Source organism: Ursus arctos, unplaced genomic scaffold, assembly GCF_023065955.2.
Source record: "Ursus arctos isolate Adak ecotype North America unplaced genomic scaffold, UrsArc2.0 scaffold_4, whole genome shotgun sequence".
Lineage (NCBI taxonomy): Eukaryota > Metazoa > Chordata > Mammalia > Carnivora > Ursidae > Ursus > Ursus arctos.
This window is the reverse complement of record NW_026623056.1, coordinates 94,563,883-94,578,201: the sequence shown is the minus strand read 5'-3', so window position 1 is coordinate 94,578,201 and position 14,319 is coordinate 94,563,883. Positions and strand designations below refer to the sequence as shown.

General features: G+C 44.0%; 1 protein-coding gene across 4 annotated transcripts in view; it reads left to right on the top strand.

The window, feature by feature from the left end:
- Positions 1 to 8: 8 nt before the first annotated feature.
- The window catches only part of MCM3AP (minichromosome maintenance complex component 3 associated protein), a 50,053-nt gene continuing 35,742 nt past the window's right edge, over positions 9 to 14,319 (top strand). For all 4 annotated transcript variants that reach the window (XR_008957378.1, XM_026498822.4, XM_026499471.4 and 1 more), the window contains exons 1-10: positions 9 to 165; positions 724 to 2,039; positions 2,608 to 2,831; positions 5,647 to 5,725; positions 5,963 to 6,107; positions 7,431 to 7,621; positions 10,018 to 10,157; positions 11,783 to 11,980; positions 12,265 to 12,533; positions 13,544 to 13,706. Coding sequence is in view for 3 of the 4 variants with exons in the window: in XM_026498822.4 (XP_026354607.1) it covers positions 788 to 2,039; positions 2,608 to 2,831; positions 5,647 to 5,725; positions 5,963 to 6,107; positions 7,431 to 7,621; positions 10,018 to 10,157; positions 11,783 to 11,980; positions 12,265 to 12,533; positions 13,544 to 13,706 (2,661 nt within the window). In the remaining variant the exon portion in view is untranslated. The remainder of the gene's footprint in view (positions 166 to 723; positions 2,040 to 2,607; positions 2,832 to 5,646; positions 5,726 to 5,962; positions 6,108 to 7,430; positions 7,622 to 10,017; positions 10,158 to 11,782; positions 11,981 to 12,264; positions 12,534 to 13,543; positions 13,707 to 14,319) is intronic.

Here is a 14,319-nt window from a genome sequence, read left to right as displayed (position 1 = left end):
GTCGTCAGCAGAGCGGGCCTGGGGCGCGGGCGGGTCTCGGCCGGGCGCGGGGCCGCCGGCGATTTTCGGGGTGCGCGGCCTCCGTTGCCCCGCCTTTTCCTGGTCAGGCGGCAGCCTCTCTGCGGGGCCGCTCTGTTCTTGGAGCCAGTTCGGCGGTCTTCGCAGGTAGAGCAGCACTGTTTATTTATTTCTCTAAGTGGGTTCTGGTTACTGGGAGAAAATTAGGAAACAGTCTGGGGCTGGCTCAGTCGGTGGAGCGTGGGACGCTTGATCTCCGGGTGCGTTCGGGCCCCTTGTTGGGTGTAGAGATTACTAGAAAAGATCAGCTTTAAGAGAAAGAAAAAGGAGGAAACACTGAAACACTCATGTTCTTAACAGCGTTACATTGTAGTTTTCTGTCTACGGAGATTGGAAGACTGGAGAAACTCCTCTCTTTAAAAGTGTGACTGCATTTATTTTCTCATTGCTATTTGAGGTTTCTCCTGCCATTTACCAATTCAGTAAAATAACTTCAATTTTTTTCTTAGTCTAAAGGATGACGCTTTAAGGCTCTAGTAACAAAGTAATTGATTCTTCCATCCTCTACCCCAGGCACCCCCCCCATCCCCCACTGGCTCTCAGAAAATAAAGCCTGGCCGTTTGGTTTGCCCGATTTTTAATTATCCTTAGAGTGTGACATGTGATTACAAATTCTCTTCTGTGATCCAAATTTTTGTCTTCCAGCTTACTGTGAGAAGGAGGGGGAACTCCCTCGCTGAATAGACTATTTAAGAAGAGAACTACTTGTATGCACATAGTATTTGCTACCTTGGATCAGAAGATGAACCCAACTAATCCTTTTAGTGGGCAGCAGCCTGGGGTTTTCCCAGCATCTACTAGTAGTTCCATAGGAACATTTCAGGCTAAGCCACCATTTCGATTTGGTCAGCCTTCTCCTTTTGGACAAAATAATACATTATCTGGGAAAACCTCAGGATTTTCACAGGTATCCAGCTTTCCGACATCTTCTGGAGTAAGTCATTCTTCTTCAGCACAAACATTAGGATTCTCCCAAACCTCAAATGCTGGACTCTTTCCCGGACTTGAACACACTCCAGCTTTTGTAGCTGTCTCTGGGTCTTCAAGTTCATGTGTGTCTGCAAACCCAGGATTTAGTTTTAAATCACCCAGTTTTGGGGCTTTCCCAGGTACTTCTACATTTGGACCAGAAACTGGGGAAGTAGCAAGCTCTAGTTTTGGGAAAACAGAGTTTAGCTTTAAACCTCTGGAAAATTCTGTGTTCAGACCAATATTTGGGGCTGAATCTGAGCCAGAGAAAACTCAGAGCCCAGTTACTTCTGGATTTTTCACATTTTCTCACCCAGTTAGTAGTGGGCCTGGGGGGCTGGCTCCATTTTCTTTTCCTCAGGTGACAAGCAGTTCAGCTGCCAATTCAAACTTTACCTTTTCAAAACCAGTCAATAGTAGTAATTCATCGCCTGCCTTTACCTCTGCTTTGCCAAACCAAAATGCAGAGGAAGAGAAGAGGGCCCCTAAGTCACTGTTTGGAAGTTCTAATAGTAGCTTCACTAACTTCCCCATATCTTCAGGGCCTCTGGGTGAACCATTCCCAGTTAGCAAAACAGGTGTAAGACAAGGATGTGAAGAGCGTGTTTCCCAAATGGAGCCACTTCCCAGCCTCATGAAAGGACTGAAAAGGAAGGAGGACCAGGATCGCTCCCCAAGGAGACATGGCCATGATGCAGCAGAAGACTTGGATGCTCTGTCGAGGGGAGACCATCCTCCAGATAAACGACCCGTCCGCCTGAATCGACCCCGGGGAGGCACCTTGTTTGGTCGAACAATACAAGATGTTTTCAAAAGCAATAAAGAAGTGGGTCGTCTGGGCAACAAGGAATCTAAAAAGGATACTGGCTGTGCCGAGTCTGGGGAAAATGACCACTTGGCCATCCCAGGAGGGAGTCAGTCTGTCTTGGCACCTTCCCGGCTCCCAGGTGTGATGAAAGAGGAAGAAACTGAAAGTAGAGATAAAAAAGAAGGTGAGCTTTAAATACCTGCACCACCCAGTAAATGCTGCTGGTAGGTTCTTGGTAAATTTCCCTGGGTCTTAGTTTGATGTTTCTGGTAAATTTTTTGTAAACACTAGGAATTCTAACATACCAAGAGCACGTCCTACGTAAACATTTCCTTTGCTCTTACATAGGTGGTGCCTTCTATATGAAATGTTACATCTGAGGGGCCACTGGCTGGCTCAGTTGGAAGAGCATGTGGCTCTTGATCTCGGGGTCATGAATTGGAGCCCCACATTGGATGTGGAGATTACTAAATGAATAAATTAAATAAATAAACTTTGAAATGTTATATCTGATGCATTTTTTTAAAGATTTCTTTATTTTAGAGCATACACAGTAGGGGGAGGGGCAGAAGGAGAGGGAGAGAATCTCAAGGAGGCTCCGACTCCACGCTGAGCTTAGAGCCTGATACGGGGCTCAGTCTTGCCACCCTGAGATCATGACTGGACCCAGAATCAAGAGTCGGCCACTTAACTGGCTGAGCCACCTAGGCACCCCATCTGATAGATTTCTGTGCCTGTTCTCTGATCCCTAGATTCTCTAAGAGGAACGCCTGGACGTCAAAGTAAAAGAAGCGAGAGCACAGACAGTCTTGGGGGCTTGTCACCCGCTGAAATAACAGCAATCCAGTGTAAGAACATCCCCGACTCTCTCAATGACAGAACCATTCTGGAGAACCATTTTGGTAAAATTGCTAAAGTGCAGCGTATCTATACCAGGCGCAGCAAAAAGCTTGCAGTGGTGTATTTTTTTGATCATGTGAGTATTTCCAAGAAACTTAATGTGAGTGAAAAAGAATTTGAACTTTGTCACTTTAAAACCTGTTTTCAAATCTACCAGTTATTTTTTAGAATTTGGGCAAGTACTCGAATATCTTATTCTTAACTTGGAGAGGCTGGACTAGGACTATTTATTTCATAAGTTGGAGTTACTCATGGAAAGCTTGCAGTCCCTACTGAATGAGTGTTTTAGAAATGCTGGGTGAGTGATTCCATGAGTCAGGTTCCTCTGAAATGCATGGGAGTGGCTCTGTAATCACACAGCACTTTTTCCAAATTGAGTTTTCTTGTTGTTTTATTTGGTCATAGTACATAATCACTGTAAACGTTCAAATGGTACAGAAAAAGTAGAATCCCCTTGTAACCCCATTCTCCGGAGATAACTGATGTTACTTGTTTGGTTTATACCTTGACTGTAATATGTATATAAGAACACATATGCATAACACATTGGTTGTAGAGTGTATGCGTACAGGGACCATTCACATTATGTAGCTTTCTATCTTTATTGTTTTTTTCTGAATATTCTTGGGAAAAATAAAGTTCTATAGAATTTCTAAGTAGAAAGCATGTCTTTATACTTTTTTTAAATGATAGAGGTATGGCCTGTTAATGTAGGAGAAAAAACCAGAAATCTATGGGAGGGGGCACAAAATCACCCATAGTTCTATTTTCTGAGATACCAATTATTAATATTTTGGTTAATGTCTTTGTAAGTATTTAGTCATGTTGTTTTTACACAATTGGGATCACACTGCATATGCTGTCTGGTAACCTTTCCAGGTAGCAGTCTTAGTATTTTCTGAAATCAATAAATAGCCTAGATTAGAATAGGATCGTTAAATGCTACATGGTATTCTGTCCTGTTTACCCACTTGGCCAATTTTCTATTTGTGGACATTTTTTGTATGTATTTCTAATTGGCTTATATCCTTTGTTTAAATTCCTGAAAGTAGGGGCACCTGGGTGGCTCAATTGGTTAAGTGTCTGCCTTTGGCTCAGGTCATGATCCCAGGGTCCTGGGATCGAGCTCCACATCAGGCTCCCTGCTTGGCGGAGAGCCTGCTTCTCCCGCTCCCTCTGCTGCTCCCCCTGCTTATGCTCTCTCTGTGTCTGTCTCTCTGTCATAAGTAAATGAATAATAAATAAATTCCTGAGAGGAGAAGTCCTGTGCCAAAATGCATGCATAGCTTTAGGACTTTCGATGTTGATTCCTTTCTATTGATTTTTTTTTTTTTCAATTCAGTGGCATTAATTACATGTACAGCACAACCATCACCACTGTCTCTTTCCAGAACTTTTCATCATCCCAAACAGAAACTCTAACCACTAAGCAATATCTCCCCAATTCCTCCTTCTCTCAGACCTTGGTGACCTCTAATCTACTCTCTGTCTCTATGAATTTGCCTATTCTAGAAATTACTTTTAAGTGGAATCATATAGTATTTGTCCTGCTCATTTTGGTCAGCATCATGTTTTCGGTGTGTGTCCATGTGGTTGTACTTCGTTCTTTTTATGGTTGAATAACATTCCATTGTATAGAATAATATTCCTGTGTATTACATTTTGTTTATTAATCTATCGATGGACAGAGGTAGTTTCTACTTTTTGGCTGTTTTTTCTTTTTTAAAGATTTTATTTATTTATTCGACAGAGATAGAGACAGCCAGCGAGAGAGGGAACACAAGCAGGGGGAGTGGGAGAGGAAGAAGCAGGCTCATAGCAGAGGAGCCTGATGCGGGGCTCGATCCCATAATGCCGGGATCACGCCCTGAGCCGAAGGCAGACGCTCAACCGCTGTGCCACCCAGGCGCCCCAACTTTTTGGCTGTTTTGAATAATGCTGCCGTGAACATGGTGTGCAAATATCTCCTCAAGTCCCTGATTTTAATTCTGTTGGGTATATACTGAGGAGTGGAATTGCTGGGTCATATGCATTGTTTTTTTGTTTTTGTTTTTTAAGTTATTTGGCTGTTGAGATGTACTTGTGCTTCTAGCTGAGTCCTAAAAAATATTAATGTAGGGGCGCCTGGGTGGTGCAGTCGTTAAGCGTCTGCCTTTGGCTCAGGGCGTGATCCTGGCGTTCTGGGATCGAGCCCCACATTGGGCTCCTCTGCTGGGAGCCTGCTTCTTCCTCTCCCGCTCCCCCTGCTTGTGTTCCCTCTCTCGCTGGCTGTCTCTGTCAAATAAATAAATAAAATCTTTAAAAAAATAAAAAATAAAAAAAATAAAAAATATTATTGTAATAAATATGTAAATTGTCATTGTAAGCAGTTCATTGATATATACAACGCTGAGGTCCCTTGATTACCCTCATCTCTCCTGTTACCCAGGAGCAAACACCATTACCTAGTATGGTGTATATTTTTCTAGACATTTTCATAGGTATGTCAATAGGTACACTAATACCTAGTTGGTTTTGTGATAAATTGTATCCCGCGTATATCATTCTCTTCCTTTTGTCTTTAAGTGTGACTTGGCAATCTTTCCATTACTGTGTTTGTAATCAGATGGTGAGAGTCATCTCACTAAATGCCAACAAGGCCAAGCTATGGGTTCTATCCCAGTAAAGTCATTACTTTCAAAAAGGAGAAGAGCAAATCCATGCCTGTGAGATGGGTAAGGGAGGCGAGGACTGTGGCTGCCGTGTCTGGAGGCAAACTGTGTGGTTAGAACACGTAGGGGGCAGAGGCTTCACTCTGTGGTGCAGAATTCTGCCACTGCATTTGAGGTTTTAATCTCATTTCCTTTGGTGTCCTGATGTCCTTATACCTTGTGTTGTGGACTGTTTTCTAGGTGTCTGCAGCCCTGGCTAGGAAGAAGGGGAAAGGCTTGCATAAAGACATGGCTATCTTTTGGCACAAGAAGAAAATAAGTGAGTTTGCAGTTATTCTTGGTATAGTTTCCAGTTCTTTGTGTCCAAGGCCCTCTGAGCTTTCGCCAATGCCAGGGTGGGGCTGGCTGTCAGTGTGTCCTGTGTCTGTGAGTGTTTCTGTGAGCTCCTCTGGAACCTCCTGTGACAATTAAGAGAGTATTACATTTTCAAATACAGTAAAAAAGTCCAGTGTCAAGTGATTTGTGGTTCATGAACTCTGTGCTCTTGTGTCCTCAGGTCCCAACAAGAAGTCCTTTTCCCTGAAGGAGAAGAAGCCAGGTGACAGTGAAGGTGGCCAGGGCCCCGAGGACACATCCTTTCAGCACCCTCCTCTTAGCAAGCCTGTGGTGAGGGCCGCAGCTGGCACCCTCCTGAATAAAAGGTGCGGCCGGTCCTTCCTGTGGGTTCTTGGACTTCTGTGCACTTCGCAGCAGTCGTGCCAGAGCATGGCAGGGAAGTGGGTGAAGATGCTGACACTTGAGCAGGGGGGTGGGGGACTGGGAGAGGGAGAGGAGGGCATGGTGGGAGGGCAAGGGGTAGATGGCTGCACAGAGCCCCCGGGCTCCTCGCTTATCTCAGTCCCGTGTCCCACGTGCTTGTACTGGCATCTGATGTGTGTCAGTGTATAAGGAACAACTTTTCCCTTAAGAGGTCTAAGTGGCTTTAATCAAGTTTTCCTAATAGCTCCTTGTAGCAGTTCCAGTATAATTTTCTGTAGGTTCAGCTCATTACGGTGAGGCAGTTTCCCTTGGCCGCATGATAGCTGGGGAGCCGGGTGGGAGTGGGCACGTGGTGTGTGGTTCACATGGCCTCCCCGTCTGAATGGAAATCTGTTCCCAAAGGCCCCCCCTCCTTCCCATGTGACCCCGCCTCCTTCTCACAGCCTGCTTCAGTTTGATCCTTCATGTATTTTGGTTAGTATATTGTTCCCTCACTTTTCATTTCAGTTAGCAGTTTAGTTGCTGATTTGTTTTTGCTTTTTCCTTTCCCACTCAGCCAGTCATACCTTCTTCAACATTAGACTTCACTGAGTATGAAGATGGGGAAGCTCAGAGACATTGCCCATTTCTGTTTAGTACATCCTTCTACCGGAGTGAAGTGGTGTATGAAAACATGTAGGCGTGTGATTTCCTCATGGTGTTAGTGGTTTTTTTGTTTTGTTTTGTTTTGTTTTTTTAATCCCAAGCTGAATTTCATTTTTTGGGGGATAGAAATCTATGGATATTCATTTCAGCTGTTTAAATGGGCTCATCTCCTTTTTAAAAAGTATGGAATATTTATTTTATTCTTTGTTTTTGGAGATATTATTTATTTTTGCACACGAGAGACAGAGAGAGAGAGCGTGCGCGAGAGCACATGCACCGGTGGGGGGGAGGGGCAGAAGGAGAAGCAGATTCCCCGCTGAGCAGGGAGCCTGATGTGGGGCTCAGTCCCAGGACCCTGGTATCATGACCTCAGCCGAAGGCAGACGCTTAACTGACTGAGCCACCCAGGTGCTTAAAAGGTATGGGATATTTTGAAATGACAGTGAATGACAAGAGGAACACCTGCTCATCACCAGCTTGTCAAGGCGTGTCTCATGTCAGTGCTTATGGTTTGTCAGTTTTGGAGCAGCGGGGTCTCGACTGATGGAAGCATTCGGAAGTGGAAGTGATAGAAGCACCTGATGTGATATAAGGCCCTTGATGTGTTACTTTCTTTGTAGCTCTCCAGTGAAGAAGCCAAGTCTTCTAAAGACCCATCAGTTTGAGGGAGACCCTTTTGACTCGGGCTCCGAGGGCTCTGAGGGTCTCGGGCCATGTGTGTCATCGCTTAGTACCCTGATAGGCACTGTGGCTGAGACTTCTGAGGAGAAGTACCGCTTGCTTGACCAGAGGGACAGGATCATGCGGCAAGGTATGGTGGGCGCATCTCAACTGCGGTCCAGAGACCTGGCTAAGGTCATGATAAGGTCATTGTGGGAGCCGTGAGGAGGGAGCAACCCCTGCCCGTGGGGCTCCACTGTCATTGAGTCTCTGGGCCCTTCAGTGCCCCACGTATAATCTTTGTTGTGTACTGGTTTCCTGAGGGGGTGGTAGACATGGATTATAATGCAGATACGTCTTTAATTTTATTTTTGGAAGAAAATCCATATACTATTGATCCATGCTAAGTTAAACATTTTAAAGGGCAATTTTTAGACATTCAGAAAGCACATGTTAAAAAAAAATCTAAATGTTTGGCTTGACAAATCCCCACAAATAAAACTTAAGAAATATCAACCCAAGGGAAACATCTGTAACTCACATCACAAAGGCCTGATTTCCCTGATACAGAAAGCACTGTGGAAGTCATTGTGGAAGAAGTCCAGCCCAGGAGAGAAATAAGTAGGAGATCATAAGAGTTACAGAAAAGGAAGTAGACCTGACCCTAGACCAACACAAGGGTAGGGGTGCTGGCCCCTCGCAGTTGAAGATCCACATATAACTTTTGACTCCCCCCAGATTTAACTGCTAATAGCCTACCGGTGACCTCCTCATAACACAATCAGTTAGCACGTTTTCTGAGGTATATGTCATATACTGCATTCCTACAATAAATTAAGCTAGAGAAAAGAAAATGTTATTAAAGTGATAAGGAAGAGAGGTAACATTTATGGTACTGTAAAAACATGTGTGTGTGAGTGGACCTGCACAGTTCAAACCTGTGTTGTTCCAGGGTCAACTGTGTCATGAATTGGTTTTTAAACATTTGGAAAGGCGCTCACCCCATCACACACAGCGATGCCAGTTGCACCCGCAGAGGTGACCTCTCCCCTGTTGCACCATGATGCTGTGTCCTTGAGCGGGCCGTGGATGGCTGTACCCCTATGGAAGAGGGCAGGTTGGCAGTCTCTTTCGGCCTTAGGAAAGCCTGTGCCTTTGACCCAGCATCCCACATCCAGGAATCTGTCCCCCAGGCTGTCCCACACACGTGTGTGTGTCCGCGCACGTGTGTTTTACACACAAGATTGTTTGTGATACAAAGATTGGCAATTGATTGTCCACATAGCGGAATTCTAAACAGTCTGAAAGAAGACTGGGGTTTCTTTATGAAAAAAAATGAAGATTTATTGTGAAGTAGAAAACCATAGTGTGGAAGTATGTAGTATGCTGCCATTTGTGTATAAATATGGGGGGTAAGTGTGTGTGTCCACACATATGTGAGTGTACCTGCCTGTGGGGTACATAAAGTAGTCCTGGAAGTATGAAAAGATCTGTTGACTCAGAGACGGGAGCAAGGGGGGGGTGGTTCTATTTTGACATTTTTATACCTTTGGAATATAGCCCATATGACTATATTATCTTTTCAAAAAATAAGTATTCTATTAACTTTAAAAAAATTGGTGCAGTGACCACAAATAAAAGGAGAAAGTATTTGTGCTTTTCTTTGCAAAGTTTTTTTTTAAAATTTTTAAAAGATTTTATTTATTTGACAGAGAGAGAGTGAGGGAGAGAGAAATGGAGGAGCAGGAGAAGGAGATGGAGAAGCAGACTCCCTAGTGAGCAGGGAGCCCGACATTGGGCTTGATCCCGGGACTACCTGAGCCAAAGGCAGATGCTTAACTGACTGGGCCACCCAGGCGCCCTGCAAAGTTTTTTTTAAATTAAATTTTAGCTGTAGGATTTTACTCTTTTTAGAGAATGTGAATAAGTGGGTAATCACAGTGCTTCCTTAACATGGTAATAAAAGCTGTTGTCAAACATTATGTCATTGATGTGATTTTTATATTACAAATAAAATTAGTAGGTATTGACATTTTTCAAGATAAAAATAAGGTGTGTATTTTGAGCTTGAAGTAGTTGTGGTCCATCTCATTTAAAAGATACTTTCGTAACTGTTTAATTCTGAGGGAAGTAAGAGTAGTTTATTCGGGACCCAGGTGTGTTCTCTTAGGTGATTCCTGTAATAGCAACAGGATGAAATAGAAGCAATGAAGTACTGAGTTTTAGAGCGCTAGTATGTTTGGAATATACAATTAGCAAATCGATCTTTTTAACAAACATACTGCAGCAGGACTGTATCGTTGCGGTCGCTACGGAGCCATGGACAGTGATGCGTGCCCCTGCCTGCATCGTGCAGTGCAGACCTGTGGCTGTTGCAAGGGGATGCGGCCTCTTGGTGCCCTGGTACCTGACGTGATAGGCCATGCCTCCCTTTCTCTAGGCCCAGTGCTTTACTTTGTCATTTGTGTGTGGCATTTGCCTTTAGTTTTACTTTTCCTTCTATCATCACAGTAACTGTGTGATACATTCTTTTTATTTGTCATTTAGCTCGGGTGAAAAGAACTGACCTGGACAAAGCGAGGACTTTTGTTGGGACCTGCCCAGATATGTGTCCTGAAAAGGAGCGGTACATGCGGGAGACCCGGAGCCAGCTGAGCGTGTTTGAAGTGGTCCCAGGGACTGACCAGGTGGAGCCCCGTGTCCTGGGGTTCCTCTCTAGGCCGCTGTCCATATTTAATCTTCAGGGTGGAGGTGGGATAGATAGGAGGGGGGGGCTTATTTTTTTATAATTTCGGTACATATTTATACTTGATTTGGGTGTTTACCTTTTTTGAGGGTGGCAGGGATTTAGAGGGTGGCTACTATTAACATTCATATTAAATTGTTTGTGCTGTGAGGTGTGTACTAAACACTCTTGTATAGGATGACTGGACCCCACGGTCCTCCAAGGTATAGCTGTAGATACAGATCTGTTTCATAGATTAGAAGTTTCTTTTCATTTCTTTTTTATTTTCACAGTTGTCTTCCTGCCCTTTTCTATGTTTGTGTTTTGCACAGTTGAGATTATGCTCTAGATGCAATTCTGTATGAATCCTTTTTACTTACTATACAAACTTTCTTTTCTGCTAAACTCTATCAGCATTTTTTAAATGACAGCATATTATTTGATTGTGTAGCCCTGTCAAAACTTCCCATTTTGCAATCCTTAGATATTTAAATTTCATGAATAATTCTATTGGGCATATTGTGTGTAATGAGTCTAAGGTTGTAGATTATTTCCTTCTGATAGATCCCAAGGATTAAGTTACTACATCAGAGGGTGTGACCTTTCTTCAGGTTCCTGAACATGTATGTCCCAGTGCATGTTCCCAAATTGTTTCCTGGGAAATCTGCATCATTTGAGATCCTTTTTCCCTCTTTGTTAATTTTGTTTGCGGCCTTCTCTGGGTTGGTGGGGTGTTTTTTTTGTCTTTTTTTTTTTTTAAAGATCTTATTTTAAAGTAATGTCTACACCTAACGTGGGGCTTGAATTTATAACCCTGAGATCAAGAGTCACATGCTCCATGGACTGAGCCAGCTGGGTGCCCCTTGGCTGGTGGTTTTAAGTTGCCCTTGCCCAGTGTGGGGTCCCCGGCTAGGCAGGAGTGTCACGGCAGAGGCTCCTGCACTAGGAGACAGTGATGCTGGCTTGCAGTGGGTGCCCAGGGCTCAGTCCTGTGGATGTCTGGGCTTCTGCCTTTGGCCACATGTCTTCAGCCTCCTTTTCCAGGTAGGACAGCTCCAGCCCCATGCACACAGCTATCCTGGCCCTGCAAGGCCCCTGCTGTTGTCTCCGTTTCCTTTCTTTTGGTGTTTGAGTGTGGCTGAGGTCCGTTAACAATGCTTCAAAGTCCTTTACCTGTCACACCTCTGCCCTTGGAGCCATGCAGGTGTATCTCTACTTACATTCCTTTTTCTTTCTTTTTTTTTTTATTTTTTATTTTTAAATAATCTCTGCACCCAATGTGGGGCTTGAACTCACAACCCCGAGATCAAGAGTTTCACGCTCTACTGACTGAGCCAGCCAGACACCCCCACTTACATTACTTCTGCTTCTTCGTTCCTTGTTGTGTTCGCCAAACACAAATTTCTCATTTGTTTTTGAATTTTGATCATTACTTTCAAACAGAAATTTTACATTTTAAAATTGTATTCTGTAGTATTGATCTTGTATGAGTATGTGGGCGATTTCCTCCTTATTTTAAGGCATAGCTGTGGGGAGGCTGGCCCAGCATGTGACACCCAGCTGTTTGCCCCGACTGTGTGTCCTCAGGTGGACCACGCGGCAGCTGTGAAGGAGTATAGCCGCTCCTCTGCTGATCAGGAAGAACCCCTCCCGCATGAACTGCGGCCCTCAGCCGTGCTTAGCAGGACCATGGACTACTTGGTGACTCAGATCATGGATCAGAAGGAGGGCAGCTTGCGGGACTGGTATGACTTCGTGTGGAACCGCACACGGGGCATACGGAAGGTATCAGCCACTTTCAATCTGAAAATTAGAAAATGCATGTGGATTCCAAAGTTGAAGTGAGATTTCTTTTCATTTTACTCAGTTATATTTCATCTGTGTAAAAAAATGGTATTATTTAAAATCGTTACAAAGTCCTGTTAAAATGTGCTTCATGGGCTTTGTTTGAAATTGACATATGAGAAATTCAGGTAATCATGCTTCTTCTAATAGTTTGTTCCCAGCGTATGGAAATACATGTGTGAGATCTGTGTGTGTGTGTAATACTCCCTCTTGCTTGTGGCCAGGACATCACACAGCAGCACTTGTGTGACCCTGTGACGGTGTCCCTGATTGAGAAGTGTACCCGGTTCCATATCCATTGTGCTCATTTCATGTGTGAGGAGCCCATGTCCTCCTTTGATGCCAAGATCAACAATGAGAACATGACCAAGTGCCTTCAAAGTCTGAAGGAGATGTATCAGGACCTGAGAAACAAGGGCGTGTTCTGTGCCAGCGAAGCCGAGTTCCAGGGCTACAATGTTCTACTCAATCTCAACAAGGGGGACATCCTAAGGTAAATTTTCAAATTTGGAAGCTAGCCTATGGAAAGGCAGGGTTTTGTTTTTTTTTAAGACTTTATTTTTATCTTTTAAGATTTTATTTATTTGAGAGAGAGTGCACAAACAAGCGGCGGGGGGTGCAGGCAGAGGCAGAGGGAGAGGGAGAAGCAGGCTTCCTGCTGAGCAGGGAGCTGGATGCGGGGCTCTATTCCAGGACCCTGGGATCATGACCTGAGCCGAAGGCAGCCGCTTAACATACTGAGCCACCCAGGTTCTCCCCACCCTTTTTTAAAGATTTTATTTATTTATTTAGAGAAAACATGCAAGTGGGGGGAGGGGCAGAAGGGAGAGAGGGAATTTCCAACAGATTCCCCGCTGATCGAGGAGCCCAAGTGTGGCTTAATCTCATGACCCTGAGATCATGACCTGAGCCGAAACCAAGAGTCAGGTGCTTAACTGACTGAGCTACCCAGGTGCCCTGGTAGGCATCTCTCTTGAGTGATTCAGTCAACTCTGTTTATTTACAAAGCAAAACAAAATTAAATTTTGTTTTTAGATGTCATCATCATCAAAAACAGTTGGCAGTTGTTTGGCATTAAAGCAATTCTTTGATAATCAATTCTTAAATTGATTATTCCTTGGATTTGTTTATTTACCGTCTTTTTAGAGAGCACCGTTGTTCCCGATCAGCTCAAGAGCGGCAGCTGTGAAGTTAGTAAACTGAACAGAATGGCACACGTCACCATTAAGTTCCTCTTTCTTAGTATGGCAAAAATCTAGGTTTTTTTTTTTAAATCACATCTATTTTTATGGACATTTTGTCTAACTAAAAAATAAAATTAGGGGTGCCTGGGTGGCTCAGTCATTTAAGCATCCAACTCTTGAGCTCAGCTCAGGTCTTGATCTCAGGGTCGGAGTTCAAGCCCCCTATTGGGCTCCACGCTGGGCCTGGAGCCTACTTAAAAAACAAAATGGAAAAGAAAGAAAATAAAATTCTAACCCCTTTGTCTCCTTTAATTAACAGAGAAGTGCAACAGTTCCATCCTGCTGTTAGAAATTCCTCCGAAGTGAAATTTGCTGTTCAGGCCTTTGCTGCATTGAACAGTAATAATTTTGTGAGATTTTTCAAACTGGTCCAGTCGGCTTCTTATTTGAATGCTTGTCTTTTACATTGTTACTTTAATCAGGTGAGTAATGTGGCTATACTTGAAGAATTGGAAGAAACCAGATCGTTACTTTTGGTATTTAAGTGCTTCTTTATTCCAAGAACATTTTAGCAGGTCCCAGGCTAACATGTGTCAGCCTTGCAGCAGCCCCCCGAGGGGGTTGCCGGCATTACGTTGTTGCACAGGGGAGCTGGCACCACGGACTGCTGACGGAAAAGGCAGTGGGATGGAAATACTATTGTTAGGTTCGTATTGGAGAGATCTCTTCAGCATGATGCGACTTGAATTCAACACTATCATTTTCCTTGGAAACAAAGAACCAAAAATCAAAAACTGCACCTACAAAGTCCCTGACTTAAAAATTCTTAAGTGTTACTAATCGAAATTTTTGGAGTGAACCTGATGTTGCTGATTCCATTTCAATAACTCTCTTAAGGGCATGCTCCTTGTTGAGTACTGTGCTGTCCCTCGGGGTTGCAAACCTGGGGAAGATCCATGTCTTACCTGGTGCTTTACATAGAGTATGAATGCCTGGTCTCAGAATTCCCCAAGTCAGGTCTTCAGGCCTAGCCCCCTGACAGTGCATACACTGTGCTGTCCCCCAGCTGCAAGGTGTCCGCTGGGTGGGGAGGAG